This window comes from Vombatus ursinus, unplaced genomic scaffold, assembly GCF_900497805.2.
Source record: "Vombatus ursinus unplaced genomic scaffold, bare-nosed wombat genome assembly UNPS02000582.1, whole genome shotgun sequence".
NCBI lineage: Eukaryota > Metazoa > Chordata > Mammalia > Diprotodontia > Vombatidae > Vombatus > Vombatus ursinus.
The window spans coordinates 5,457,697-5,473,629 of NW_020940360.1; the positions used below are offsets into that span (position 1 = coordinate 5,457,697).

The window sequence follows — 15,933 nt, forward strand, 5'->3', positions numbered from 1 at the left end:
CATTGAGAGGTAAAGTCACTTGTCAGGATCACATAGCCAGTCAATGAGGAAGGTGGGATTTGGACCCAGTTCTTTCTGGCTCCTGGGCTAGCTCTGTACCCACTACACTATACTGCCTCTCTTGAGTTTAAGTTAAGAATTTAAATACTCAATACTTGTATAGCTCTAACTCAAGAAAAACATTCTTCCTTCTAGGTTTTATCAACAATGTTAACAGCTCTAACACAAGCAACATTCAAGTCGGAGGAGACCTAGAACAACCCACTTTGCAGAAAAAGAAACATTCCTCACTATGTAGCATTAGCCACAGAACTGGAAACGTAGAGATGGTATCTGAATCTTCAAGCCCTACTGAAATCTTTTCTAACATTCTTCACAAATGCTGTCCATTAAAAATAACTAACATTTATACATTTACTATGTGCCAGGCATTGAGCTAAGTGCTTTACAATTATCCCAGAAAGTAGGTGCAATCATTATCCCCATTTTACAGATGAGGAAACTGAGGCTAACAGGGATCAAATGACTTACCCAGAGTCACACAGATAATAAGCGTCTGAGGTCACATTTGAACTCAAGTCTTCCTTACTCCAGGCCCGACACTCTATCCACTATACCACCTTAGCATTAAATGATGTGATCTATGAGAAACCCTAAACATTTCTAAAATGTAATAGCACCTTCCTCATTCTAGTTACAAATAATTAAGCACTTATTAAGAAAATGAATGAGAGAGGTAACTCTATCTGTTATCTGCAGAGACATTCTCTCTTTTCCCTTATCCTCTATCCTGGGATGAAAAATGACCTGGTACTTTCTCTAATAAGGATGCTGCCTACCCTCATCCCTAGGAAAGAGGGACAAAATGCTTTGGGCAGAAACTACCAGAGCACTTCTGTCAAGGTCTACGGTAACGCTTTACAAACCGTGGAACAACTTGCACATGATCAGATTTGGCAAATGGACTGAAATGGGAAAACATACACACACACACACTCTCTCTGTGCACGGGGCTTGACCTCTCAATGTCCCAGGCAACTCTTTAAGACAGAAATAGCCATTTCTGCAATTACTCACTAGGCAGCACTAAGAGCTTCTCTGATTAAAGGTGCTAAGTGGAAGCATCATTACCGATGCTTAACGAGCAGAGTTTAATGCACAAATATTTAGATGACAATAGGTTGAGATTAATGAGGCATTAAATTCTATGTTTGGCAAAAAGCTTTAGAATTTATATGAATTAATCCAAAAGAACAACATGTACAGTCGTTTCAACAATGTAAATGACAAGATCAATAAAGGAAGCTCATAGTTTTTCAGTCCTGTCCGACTCTTCGTGACTCTATTTGGGGTGTTCTTGGCAGAGAACTGGAGTGGTTTGCCATTTCCTTCTCCAGATCATTTGACAAATGAGGAAACTGAGGCAAACAGGGTTAAGTGACTTGCTCAGAGTCACACAGTTAGTAAGTGTCTGAGGTTGGATTTGAATTCAGGTCTTTCTGACTCCAGGTTAAGCATTCTAATCACTGTACTACCTAACTGCTCAATAAAAGGAATTTAAACTTCCTAAACTGAGTAATTGAAAAAACAGAGAAATACTAGATAACAAATTCCTTCTAATAGCAAAGAGGTGGGGAACTGCTGGGGCAGAACGCTACCCAGTAGGATCACCACATGAGATGTGTTTGCTCAATTGTTTTTCGTGGTCAAAAGAAAGGATTCAATCTGGAGGGGTAACAGAAAGTTCTTATTCTCCCTCAAGAAATGACTATGATACTGGGGCAGCTAGGTGGCACAGTGGATAGAGCACCAGCCCTAGAGTCAGGAGGACCTGAGTTCAAATCCGGCCTCAGACAGTTAACACTTACTAGCTATGTGACCTTGGGCAAATCACTTAACCCCATTGCTTAGCCAAAAAAAAAAAAAAAAAAAGATATGACATAAAGATGAAAAGCATCAATAAAACCATTTTTTAAAAGAAAATAGCTTTAAAGAGGACAAGTCTTCTACAGGTCAAGTGAAACAAATGGAACTGCCCTCCTTTGTTAATCAACTCTTTTCAACTCATCATTCCCTTAAGATCAATCAAAAAGCATTTATAAAGCACTATAAAACACCTATTGTGTCAAGCACCACATTAGCTCCTGGGGACACAAATAAAAGAGGAGCCAGGTGGCACAGTGGAGAGAGCGCTGGCCCTGGAGTCTGGAGGACCTGAGTTCAAATCTGGCCTCAGACACTAACTGGCTGTGTGACACTGGGTAAGTCACTGAACCCTGTTTGACTCAGTTTCCTCATCAGTACAGTGAGCTGGAGAAGGAAATGGCAAACCACTACAGTATCTCTGCCAAGAAAAATCCCAAAATGGGGTCAGGAAAAGTTGGATATGACTGAAAAACAACTGAACAAGAGGAAGGACAAACAAAAAGAATGAAAACAAACCCTACCCTCAAAAAGTTCATATTATAATCATTGTAGCTGGAAAGACAAACATATATAAGCATATACAGAATAAATGTATTATACATTTGCTCTGTACTTTGTTTTGAATTTGTTTCCTATGTGCTTGTCAGTCAATTAATATTTATTTAGTGCCTACTATAAGTATGCACTGTGCTAAGCACTAAGGATACAAAGAAAGGCAAAAACTAGTCCCTGCTCCTTAGGTGCTCATGGTCTAAGGAGGAATCTAACATATAAACAAAATTATATTCAGGGGAATATCCCCTGATAATCTCAGGGAGAAGACACTAAGATTAAGGAAGACTGGAAAAGGCAAGAGACCTAAGGACGTATAGCTTCAATTTCTTCAGTAAAACATCAGGCATAGTTATTGTTTAAATAGTAAGGGCTAGGGGCAGCTAGGTGGCACAGAGGATAGAGCACCAGCCCTGGAGTCAGGAGGACCTGAGTTCAAATGTGACCTCAGACACTTGACACTTACTTGACACTCACTTAACCCCACTGCCTAGCAAAAAAAGGAAAAAAATTCAATAAAAGAGTAAGGGCTGAATTTGTATTGGGGGTGAGAGGGGAGGAGGGAAGGAAAGGAGAGGAAGGAAAATTTGGAAGCACTACTGTCAGGAATGGGTGAGGGAATCAAAAAAGAAATTAAGAAAAGGATCAACTGGAGCAAAAACACACCAGTGGAATTATGGAGAATTTGTACTGAAGTCAGTCAGCATGCTTTTGTCACTTACTCCCAAATGGGGAGAATCAGGAAGGAAGGAAGCAGTTGGCGAGTTCTGGGGAAAGGGGAAGGAGGAGTAACAAAGCAGACCACTATGGCAAATTATCAAGAATTAACTGAGCCAGATGGCAACAAATACAGAATTAAGAAGAGGTTGGAAGACAGAAGAATTTAGAGGAGGGGAGTACCCAAGAAGGAGGGCAAGGATGCTGAACGCAGAGGTATTGGGGAAAAGAGACAGTCTTTGACTGCATCCAGGATCATTCCTAAGCTTGCATAAAAACTGGCTACCCATTTCTGTTCGAGGAATTCTGCTCAGGACAAAGGTGAAAGAAAGCTGGAAATTCTCAACACGAGAGAGGGCTGCTCCAGACAACTGCTCTTGGCTTTCCTCTTGAAGATTTTAGAAGGAACTAAGGTGGTGGGAAATGCTTAATGCTAGAGAGGCCCTTTTCACAAGCCCTGTAGCAGTGGTAGTGGTGGTGGTGGTAGTAATAATAGTAAGAGTAGTAACAAAAAGTAGTAATAACAACACTTCAAGTGCTTTATGGGGCTAGTGACACTGATTAAAAAAAAAAAGGAGGAAAAGAAAGGAAAGAACATCAATGAATCATTAAAAAAACAGGAGAATAGAAGGAAGTTCAGAAAGGGACACAGAAAAGTAGGGCTGTATTAAATCTAGCACATTAAATTCTATATAAAAAAGATCTACAAAGGGAAAAAACCCTACAATTTCATATATACAATCTCCCTTTCTGTTTTTCTCTGTATATTAAAACGTTCATGTTTTATTAAGTTTATAATACACTTTTTAAAAACAAAACACTTTATATATGTATATATACATTATATACATTAATTACATTAATGTAAAGTACATTACATTATAGTAATGTAATGCATACATTAATCTCACTGAGCCTCACAACTACCTTGTAAAGCAGATACTTTTGCTATCTCCATTTTATAGAAAGGACTGAAGCTTAGAAAGCTTCAATGATTTGTCCAGGGTAACACAGTTCCTCCGCATCTGAGGCAAGATTTGAACTTAAATCTAAATGCCTACAAGTCCAACATTTTATTCACTATACCATGGTGCTATGAATGTACATACAGGCTAGACAATGAGCCTAGCTATGCTAGCTACGACTCTTCCACAGCAATCTACTAAATAACAACAACAACAATACTTCAGATTCTTTATGGGGGTAGTGACACTAATACTTTAAAAAAAAAGAAAAAGAAAAGAAAGAGAAGAGCATCAATGAATCATTTAAAAAACAGAAAACCGTATAAGGGAGTTCAGAAAGGGACATAGAAAACACACACATATACACAAATCATTTCCTCCCCTTATCAATACACACATGAAAACAAAAACCAAATAAACATATTATTGGTAAAACAGTTTCTCACCTGAAAGGAGTTCATATATTGAAGAGAAGGCGGCAGAGAATCATTACTCCTTGATAATATCAACAGTAGCTCCAAGCAGGTTTGGGAAGGCAGGACAAGGGAATGGACTCCAATATCATTTTCCCATGAACTGGCAAGCCTGGAACACACCAATATTCACATTTTCATGAATGCTTTTGGATTAAGGAAACTCACAATCTGACATGCAAGAAGAAAAGGGTCAGAGTCAATAAATAAGTGTCAAAATTTTCAAAGTAAGGGAAAAACTCAATGACAATATGGAAAAAAAAAAATCCACAGATATGAGTATGAGTGAGGGAGCAGCTGTCCAAGGTACATTCCCTGCACTGCTGGTAAAAGACAGGGCTTAAGCAATTCTTTCCAAGTCATCAGTTCGTTTTCAAAAATATATGAAGTGTGACTATAAAGTAATAAGAGTGATTCTGTGTGCAGCTGGGGGAAGTAGCCTCATTAATTCTAGTTATACTTCACATATGTGACATAAAAAGATAGAAACCAGGCCAAAATCTAAGGTACCCTAAAATTCATTTATTAGAGTCATGTTTACTCTATATTGTCAGCTCTCACATTTACTCAATATTGTCTTCACATCCAACACCTACCCTATATCGCCTTCTTCACCCATCCCCAAAAATTCTAAAATAAAAATACAAGATTTTCTTTTCTTTCTTTCTTTTCTTTTCTTTCACCCCACAAGGGGCTCTCATGGCTTTAGTGCAAGGATTCTCAACTCGAAGTCTATGAACGGTTGTTTTTGTTTTTTTAATTCTGATAACTATATTTCAACATAGCTATTTTCTATTCTAATCCATAGGCAGCTAGGAGGTGCAATGAACACAAAGAGCTGGACCTAGAGTTGAAAAGACCTGAGTTCAAATCTTGCCTTAGATGTTTGTTAGCTATGTGACCCAGGGCAAGTAATTTAACCTCGTCTGCATCAGTTTTCTCATATGTAAAATGGGGATAAAAATAGCACCTAACTTCCAAGGTTGTTGGAGAATAAAATGAGAATAATTAGAAAGTGCTGTGCAAGCCTTAAAGTATTATATAAATGCTGTTTATTATTATAACTATTATCAATCCTGAGTATTTTTATATTGTGCATTTTTATTATGAATTTAAAAATATTATTCCAAGAGAGGGTCCATAGGTTCTACCAGATTCCCAAAGAGATCCATGGCACAAAAGAGGTTAAGAACTTCTGACCTAAGAGATTTTTTAAGAACTTTTTTTGGTTTGTTTGCTTTTTTGTTTTTGTTTGTTTCTGACTTTTCAAAAAGGTTCACATTGCAATAAAAGCATAGCTGGGGGGTGGTCTGCTGTTTTCTCTCTGAGACTGAAAATAAAATCTTTACTAAATGATAGAATTCTGGACTAGAGGGAAAAAATGCCTTTTCTACAGCAGTTTAACTAGAATAGAAAGATACAATCCTTTTACATTTAAATGACTATCACCATAATTTGAAATTGCTATGAGACCCTCTAATCAACATTGATCCTTTTAATATACATACCTGACAGCTAAAATCAATTAAACTTAATTTTGGTAGATGACTGCTAATACTGACAGATAAAGAAAGGAAGGGAGGAGGAGAATTATTTATAGAATTTTACTGCATAAACCTCCTTTGCCCATGTCTAAAGATGATGGCAAAAGAAATAGCTAAAAGGAGGTATCTCTCCAGCAGACTTCATTTCCCACAATACTTGGGTCAGAAATGAGGTAACAAAATGGCAAACAGCTTTAAAAACAAGAAAAGAGGAACTAAGAGAATGAAAGAGGCAAAACACGGGGCTATGTTGGGGGAGGGAAAGAGAAGATGACCATTTGGGGCAAGTATCATGGCATCCTGAGGCAAAGATACAGGCCTCTGACACCCTGTGCATTTCCCTCTCAGATGGCATACAAAGTGATTTGCCTCCTGCTATTCTGGGGATTTATGGGGATGAAAGGGGAATTCAGTTATACTTTTTCTGAGGGTATAGGAGATGTACACCTCTTTGCATAAGAGTATAGAGAATATTTTACTGCTTGGTTTATTTCTTGTTATTTTCCACATTATGTCTAACAATTAAATGTTTTTACAACTGGATATATATGTTTCTGGCAAGTCTGGCAATAAAATGACACATCAGATGGGGACTTGGGCCATGGTTTATCAACACAAAACAGTTATTTCTGAACACTGGAGGAGCTAAGTGGGGTTCTATATATGCAAGTAAACTTCAACTGCAACAATCATTTATTAAGCATTATGGTGTAAAAATCAATGCTAAATCCTGGAGCAGATACAAAAATTGAAAAGAGAAACAGTCCTTGACCTTGGATGGCTTACAGTCTAGTGGCATGCTTGTCTTGCTAGATAGACTCTCAAGTATTTTATATTGTCTACAATTATTTTCAGTTGAATTTCTCTTTCTGTTTCTTCCTACAAGGTTTTGTTCAAATCACTCCGGCTTTCATTGAATGGCTAATAATAGGCCCTAACCCAAACTTCTGTTGCTCATTGTTTAGGTTTTGATGGCTTAAAGTAAATGCGAATAGCAATCATTTTCTATTCTGGCCAGAAACTCAAAGGGTGCCTCCCAAACTGATACTTTTATATGGTAAACTAGGCCATCTTCTGTCTCAATTCTAACTTACCCCTTAGTCACTGAATGGGTGTAGCCTCAGACAAACTGAGACCTGGGAAAGACCTTAATTTAAAAAGGCCAGAGTCACCCACTGCATCCTGGGCCACTGCCAATGATCTTGCCACCAGACTCTGATGACTCTGGAGGACAGAGTGAGGCTGATGACTTTGCACAGCTCTGCCTCACTTAAATCCAGTTCAAGAGCAAGTCAAGTGTTGATGGGGTATGGGCCCAAGCAGAGACCTTTGCCCCTTGCCCCAAAAAGAATCTGAGTCCCATTTGTCTACAGGCCCAGAAAACCTTTAAACTCACTCTACTCTCAAATGGTTACCTGAGGCTATACTCCACTCAATGGCCTTTCCTTATTGACTCTCCCTGTCTCCCTTTGAAAACCTAATGAAGCCCTAGTATATTTCCCACCTTTGATCTTATCCAAACCCCATTCAAACCTCTTCCTCCCAGTTCCCTTCATTATCTATTCCCATTGTCTATTCAACCTCCCAGACATTCCAATTGGAATTCTCCCCTGAACTCACTCCAGCTTCAGGATCTTTCTCCCAGGCCCTCCTCTGAACGCCCAAAATTATTTGAGTGTATATAAGATCCACCCTGACCCCCATTTAAACACTGAGATTTCCTCATGCCCACTCGTCCTTATGGATGTCACTAATGTTCAGATTCCTTAAGAGTCTGGCATGTATGACTTATCCCTAATAAACTTTGTCTCTGGCTGAAAGAAGATTTGGGTCGAATTCTTTTGGGTAGGACCTGCGTGTTGTGATTTTGGGGTTCCAGTACCCCTAAACCTCTAGACCTCAATAATGTCACTGGTCCTCTTCAAGAACGAAGGACCAGTAACAACAGCAACACAGAGCGACCATAAAAGCGTGACATAGGCACATTAAAGTGCTAACAGAGGCACCAGGGGAAAAAAAAAGACCATTTCCAGTTTAGGAGGGGGAAGCGTACAATTGAGATGAATGTTACAGAGAAGGTTTCAATATTAAGTACCAATAGTTAAAAAAAAACAAACAGGTCTCCAGAAGAAAGTAATAGTATTTTACAAGTACATGTGAATTATATGTACCTAAGTTTTCCTACAAAGCAACCACCCTCTCATTAACAACTCTACAGAATGATGGTTCTCTGGAGGATAGGAGGTTTTACTTAAAAGCTAAGAAATGCTTACCCTACATAAAGAAATCAAAAACAAAAAGTTTCATGAATTTGCTAATACCTACTGCATGTTTATGTTTAGTCTTGAGCTGTTCTGTTCTGAATGTTTTGGGGTATTTTTGGCTGCTACAAATTCTTTTATATACTTTCAGCTGCAACTTAAAAGAATGACTTTGAAGAGCAGGATAAGAAAGGTGGGAAGGAAAAATCAAATAGCACTTTTAAAAACAGGTAGTGCTAATGATAGAAGGACAATGAGGTAGAAAAGAAGAATGGGATTGAAAGGCAAGTACTTAACTTCTTGCTCCATGAATAAAAGTTCTATGGAGTTCAAGGTAAAGGAAAGGCTATTGTTAAAATAGCTGCTCTTTAAATGCATTTTAAAATGCTTATTTTTCAGTTGAGTTTAATAGAAATAGCCCTAGAGTTGGAGTCAAAAGAGTATATGTATATGTATATGTATATGTATATGTATATGTATATGTATATGTACATATATATCAGTTCCTGACCTGACATTTATTCATTTATCCATACATACATACATACATACATATATGTAATCTTGGGTAAGTCACTGCAGGTCTCTAGGCCTCGGTTTGTTCATCCGTAAAATGAGAGGGTTGAACTAGTTAATGACCAAGGTCCCGGCCAGTTCTAACTTCCTGAGTTCTGTTTTCTTATAACTCAGGGATTTCTTCTTCTCAGACCTGAAGTACTAGTCAAACAGTATCTTGTTAGCATAAATCCCAGAAGCTTTTTTACACTCCTATGATAAGCTTTCTTTTTTCTTTTTTTATTCAATTTCATTTTATTTTCATATCCAAATTGTTTCCTTCTCTGACCCCTCCTTCAACCATTGAGAAGGCAAGAAATATAAAATTCATTACAAATATGAAGTCATACAGAATAAATTTTCACATTAGCCATGTTCCCCCATACAAAAAATAACAAAAAGAGAAAAAAAGGTTTCAAAGTATACCTTGAAGGCTCACTTTTTCAAACAGATTTTTATAGATATCTTTTGTTTTTTCAGCGCCTACCCTATCATTCCACTTGTCTTTCCCAAAGAACTAACCCTTACAACAAAGAATTTTAAGAGAGGGAAACATTCAATAAGATTGTGAGAGATGATCTCTGAGAATCTCTCAGGAATGAAGCCTCCTCAGGGAGTTAATTGCTTCTTGTTCTGTTGAAACACTTGCAGCTGGTTGACCTTGTAAAGAAACATGATTTTCAACTTTATCAGACCTCCTCCTCCCTCTCTAAAACTATTTACTCTAAAAAGAAAAAGAAAACCTCCTGTCTCCAGGCAAGTTGTAAAAAGTGTCCTTGTTCTTTGTTGCTGGGGTAGATTGCCGAATAGATTGTTGTACCGTCAGAGCTTGCATTAATGAGTCCTGAGGAAGGGGGGGGAAGGGGATTGAGCTAGGACCTATATAACCTGTTGATCTGAACACACCTCTGCTCTCTTCAGTCAGCGCCAATTTTTTGGTGTTCTGAGGGAGCTCTTTCTGGAGAAAGCTAATAAATGAATTTTTCTTTTTGCTATTATCTCTGAGTCTCCGATTCATTGATAAGGGTCTCTGTACCCCACACAAGACCAATCAACATATCAAAAAAGTCTAACATTATTTGCAATGTCTCATACCTATGGATTCCAACCCCTGCAAAGGATGGGGGGGGGAGAGAATAGTCTCATATGTCTTCCTTAGGATCAAGGCTTTTCTTTATAATGTCATAATACTCAGTTTTGATTATTTTGTCCTGATTAGCTTCCTACTATACTTCCCAAATCTCTTCTCTCTTCAAGCCATGAGGAAATGGAGGCCATTTGTTGTTAGCACTTTCTTCTCCCTAATATGAGTACAATTGTTTTGAAAATCATAAAATGACATAGAAATGTAAGGTAGTCTTTGAAGGCACAAGAGCTAGGTTTGAGTTACAGCATTAGCACTTATTTATTGTAATGCTGGACAAGCATCTTCATCCGTGTGTGTATGTTTACGATGAAGACAATTATATTATTAAGGTTACAAAAAACAACTAACTAACCCCATCAACATTTCCCATTTTCTCCTCCTTTGCTCCAGTATTGGAGTGGGGGAAGGTTAGGAGGGTGCCTACCTTCACCAAAGGTAACCCTTCTACTTTTGCCCTTGATTTCCTCTAGTAATTTAGCCTTTGGATTTTCTCTCCCCCCCCCCGCTATTTCTTTCCCCCCACCAACCACTGACTCTTTCTTTACAGTCTACAAAGACAGATATTGTCTTATTTATGTCTATAGTTGTTACAATGCAACTTGGCCCCAATGACATTTAGCATGATTATCCTAAAATTTTACAAGATGGAAATGTTTCACCAAGAAGTGAATAAAAATGAATTATGAGAGTAGAGTTAAGACTGACTAGGAAGCTGATATCACCAGTGAAGTTGAAATGATAGAATGTTTGCAAAGTTGCTGAAAGGTCCCTTTCACTGATAAATACAGGCATCTTAGCATTTTGCAAAGCACTGAAAAAGGAGTGAAAGGACCTGGGTTCTAGTTGGAGCTCTGCCACTGACCAGTCATGTGATTTGGAACAAGTCATTTAACCTTCCTAAGCCCAGTTCTCTCATCTTCATAGTAGAAGATAACTCCTTCCCTGCCCATCTCACAGGTTGTTAGAACACACTTTAAAAGATGAAAGCAGCCATCAAGGACAGCCCCATCATTTTTTGATGAGGTAACTCATGTTCAGGGAGATGAAGAGAACTGTCTATGATCACACAGCTAGTTGGTACCACAGTTAGGACAGGAAAACAGATCTCCTGACCCCCAATCTGCTGTTCTTTCCACTGCATCATGTTACCTTTGTTACAAGACTCAAGTGAGATCATATGAGTGCAATTGTTTTGAAAATCATAAAATGACATAGAAATGTAAGGTAGTCCTTGGAGGCAGAAGAGCTAAGTTGGAGTTACTGTATTAGCCCTTATTTATTGTAATGCTGGACAAGCATCTTCATCCGTGTGTGTATGTTTACAATGAAGACAACTATATTATTAAGGTTACAAAAAACAACAACACAGTAAGAGGAGATTGCTTCAGTCTTCGATTCAATATTTTTTGCACAGTGTTAGCCCAGCAGAATGTAACCTCCTTGGGGCAGATAGGTGATACAGTGGATAGAGCACCGGCCCTGGAGACAAGAGGACCTAAGTTCAAATCTGACCTCAGACACTTGACACTTACTAGCTGTGTGAATCTGGGAAAGTCACTTAACCTCAATTAACTCGTCAAAAATAAATAAATAAATAAATAAATAAATGATCTCCTTGAGGGCAACAATTATTTCTCATTTTGTCTTTGTATCCCCAGGACCTTATACATAGTGGCACTTAATAAATGTTTGCTGAATGAATGAATGTTTTACTGTAAAAGGTCATGCAGTTGCAAAATTCATCAAAGCAAACATTTAGGTGCCTACAATATGAAAGGCACTGTCCTAGGTGCTGAATCTGTGCAACACTTTTACAGGAATGAAGGATGACAAGAAAACAAGATATCGGGAATTTATTTAGGAAAGTAAATTCCAGGGTATGTTCAAGGATCAACATATATCTAACCCAAAGTATGCACTATCTTTTTGAGGAAAAAAAGAAAAGTGTAATGAAAGGAGGAAAGAGTCATACCTTGGTTGAGACCTGCTTCAATGATTTTCAAAAGTCTTAGAATGAAAATACTATTAGATGAGACTAGTACTGAAAAATCAAAATATAGACAAAGGACCACTGTTCCACCACGTGTCATAAGTTGTCAACCTCTAATAAAATCTATTCTGATGCCTCCTAATGGTATAGAGGTGACGCTGAATTGTTGTACTAAAGCCTTCATTAGTAAAGCAAAAACTTTGGTAAGTTCTACCAAACTGAAAAGTCTTCTAAGATGAGCCCAGATATGGACTGTATCTGTTGTACTGAGGAATAATTTTGCTAAGTGTAGAAAGGTCCATTATCAGAACACTGGCCACCAAGTAATGAATTTTTTTGGAGATGGTAACTCATTAAACATACAAAATGGTCTTCCGTCCTGTGTGGCTCACTTCTGCTTTTGAAGTGATAGAGCAGTAGACAAGGAGGGGGGCAGAGAATACTAAGCATCATAAAGGTTTTATTCTGCCAAGTAATATTAATTTGGTTGTTGATACTTTCAATATATCATCTCTACCCAACAATCAAGGAGTTTCTGCAATATTGGAGAAACTGAATAATACCCATATTGGCATTCGCATTATAAATGAAGGCCAATTCCAAGGCCCTCATTAGAGACATAAATAAAGGAGTTGGTGGGGTTGGTTTCACTACACATGGTAACATAAACAAAAAATTACATGGAATGCTTGGTCACCTTGCCTTTCCTCTCTTCAAGATAAATATAAGCAAATAGACTACTATGAAGACAATTACAATTTATACAATAATAAGTGTTGCGGAGAGTACAGAAAAATTCTATGAAGGATTTCCAATTAAATTCACCTACACTTTGAGACACTGTAACTTCAATAAGAAGGTTGGCAGGAGAGAGTACAGCAAAAATTATACTAGAAAATATGGTTCATGACTGAGAACTGAAAGTAGCTAAAGGTTTATAAACCTGATGGAAGCCTTGACTCAGTAAAAACCATAAATACTTTCTTTAAGAAGAGTATGTAAGTGCTGGACATGATGAGCACCAACCACCACTATAAAAATTAAATCAAGCTTGTTTTAACAATTAGAATAGTTATAGATATAATGGCTATTCCAGAATTGTGTACTTTTAGACCGGGGCCATCTCTAGTCATACTGATCTATATCTTGCCACTGGGCCCAGATGGCTCCAGAGGAGAAAGTGAGGCTGGTGACTTTGCAAGGCCTTCCATCACTTAAATCCAATTCACGTGCAAGTCATGGCATCACCTTCCTAATGTCAATGGTCCTCTTTGAGTACAAAGGACAAACAGCAGCAGCAACTTTTAGACCATGAGCTGGCTAGAGAGGAGGTCAAAGTTTGCTATCACCTATGTGATCTTGGGCAAACTACCTAACCTATCTGAACTTCACTTTCTTCATCCATAAAATAAGGACTAAATTATCTCTGAGGTTGCTTCCCATTCTAAATCAATGAACTCAATTAGTAAACATGATATTAGAATAGATTCTCACTAAGAATAATAGTGGCACTACCTCTTTTAGCCTCTACTACCTCTGTACCAAGTATCCTATATTTAGAGGCAGCTAAGTGGTGCAGTCAATAGAGTACTGGGCCTGGAATCAAGAAGACTCGAGTTCAAATCCAGCCTCAGACATTTACTAGCTGAGTGACTCTAGGCAAGTCATTTAACTTTTATTTGCCACAGTTTCCTAAATTGTAAAATGAGGATAATAATAGCACCTACCTTTGAGGGGTTGTTGTGAGGATCAAATGAGATAATATTTGTAAAAGTCACTTAGTACAAGGCCTGGCACATAATAGGAACAACTTTCAGTTGTTTTCAGTCATGTTCAAACTCTTCATGACCCCATTTGGGGTCTTCTTGGCAAAGATACTGGAATGGTTTGCCATTTTCTTCTCCAGCTCGTTTCACAGATAAAGAAACTGAGTCAAATACAGTTAAGTGACTTGCCCAGGGTCACACAGATAGTAAGTGTGTGAGGTGAGATTTGAACTCAGGAAGATGAGTTTTTCTGACTTCGAGGCCTGTCACTCTATCTACTATGCTACCCAGCTGCCCCAGTCAGGAAAAGTCAGGAAGACCTGAGTTCAAAATCGGTCTCAGGCACTTTCAACTATTATTGTTACAAGTATTATTGTTATTGTTCTATGAAAGTCAATATGTTAGGCTAGCTGAGATGCAGAGGCTGCATGATCCCTGCCCTCAAGTGAAGAGCTTAAAATACTTTGGGTGAAATAAGATGTGCTCACAAATAAACGTAATACCAAGTAGAATATGGCACACACATTAAATACTAACAAAGTACTATCAAAGCTCATGGGAAACTGCATCAGAGTGTACTTACTGAATATGAATAAATCAATGAATTAATTAATATAAAGGGAAGGAAGTAAGGAAGTTCAATGTGTATAGATAGAGGGAGGTACACAGAGAAGTAGTCTTTAATGACTCTGGAGCATCAGAAAATATAGCTATGATACTACACATTTAAGAATTAATTCGTGCCTGACATAGTTTTATGTTTTAAATTTAAATATTTTACAGGCAAGTAATTTTTAAAATTTAATTTCAAAGTTAAAATGAGCCAAGATCTTCAATTTAATATAAATGTTTTTATGTGCTCAAACCATTAAAAAAGGTTTACTGACCTTGACTAAGCATCAGCATCTATAAAAAAGGGGGAAAAATCTACTTCATATGGTGATTTTGGCCAAGAAATAAAAACAAACCAAAAAATTCGTCTACCCAGAATTCTCAATACAACCAATAGCCACAGTGCCTTATTGGAGATAAGTTATAGTAACTTAATTCCACTTAAATTAAATTAAATTTAAATTAAAGGAATTGATCTTCACACAGTAGGGCTTAACATAAAACTACAACCATAATCTGATATACCGAAGTGGTACCTGCACACTACTCTAATGGATGCTCTGCTGAATTTCATCAATAAGCAGCAGTTAGGACTCCATAAAACTCAGGTTTGCTGACTGTATAAAAGCACGCTCCTTATATCTAGCTATTAGGTATGCTAGGAAAAGTTAAGTGGAATTTGAAACACAGAGGATTTAAAACCATATCTGAATAATAGCATTTTTTAAATGAATTAGCAAGATCAAATAAATCACTCAATTTCTACCTCTAAACTTGAGAGTGGTCTATCAACAGATCTGTTAAGTGGCATGATATATTCCTTAAGAAAATTTTTTTCTAAAGACTCAAGGAGAAAAAAATTGAAACATTCAAGTCAAAGGTTGGCAAAATATGACCTGTGGACAGTACTTTGCTGATCCCTCTCTTTAAGTCATCCAGTGAATTGGTGAGATTTTTAGAGAGGGAATTCAATCTCAAACAACTAAGATTAATATCCTTTAGCAATGACTTTCAAATTTTCCATATGTAGACCATTTCAGCAAAGCAAGGAGAATAAGGCAATGACTGGGAATGATCAAGAATGAATGGATGGGAAAACTGATTTGGTAACTGGTGGGACATCAGTGAGGTGAGATATTTTTATGAAGTATAAATATTATTGGCATCAAAACACAAATACAGATTTTGTCATATTATAAAATATTAATAGTAGAAGAGGCCAGCCCATAAAAATGATCATCACAGACCATCAGAGAATACTACATAGTACCATCTCTCTTAAGAAACAGCAAAGCTGTGAATTGAACAGTCCAACCATCCAGAAAATGATTTGTAACTATTTAAAGAGAGTGACTAAAATGTCTGTACCCAGAGATTCCACTGTTAGGCATATAACTCCCTCAGCCCCCATCTGCCCACCCCAAA

The 15,933-nt window shown here is 37.6% G+C and overlaps 1 protein-coding gene across 5 annotated transcripts in view; it reads right to left on the reverse strand.

The window, feature by feature from the left end:
* Positions 1–15,933, reverse strand: part of UBE3D (ubiquitin protein ligase E3D) — a 202,517-nt gene that overhangs the window by 71,632 nt on the left and 114,952 nt on the right. For all 5 annotated transcript variants that reach the window (XM_027855266.1, XM_027855284.1, XM_027855274.1 and 2 more), the window contains one exon: positions 4,607–4,745. In XM_027855266.1, coding sequence (XP_027711067.1) covers positions 4,607–4,745 — 139 coding nt within the window. The remainder of the gene's footprint in view (positions 1–4,606; positions 4,746–15,933) is intronic.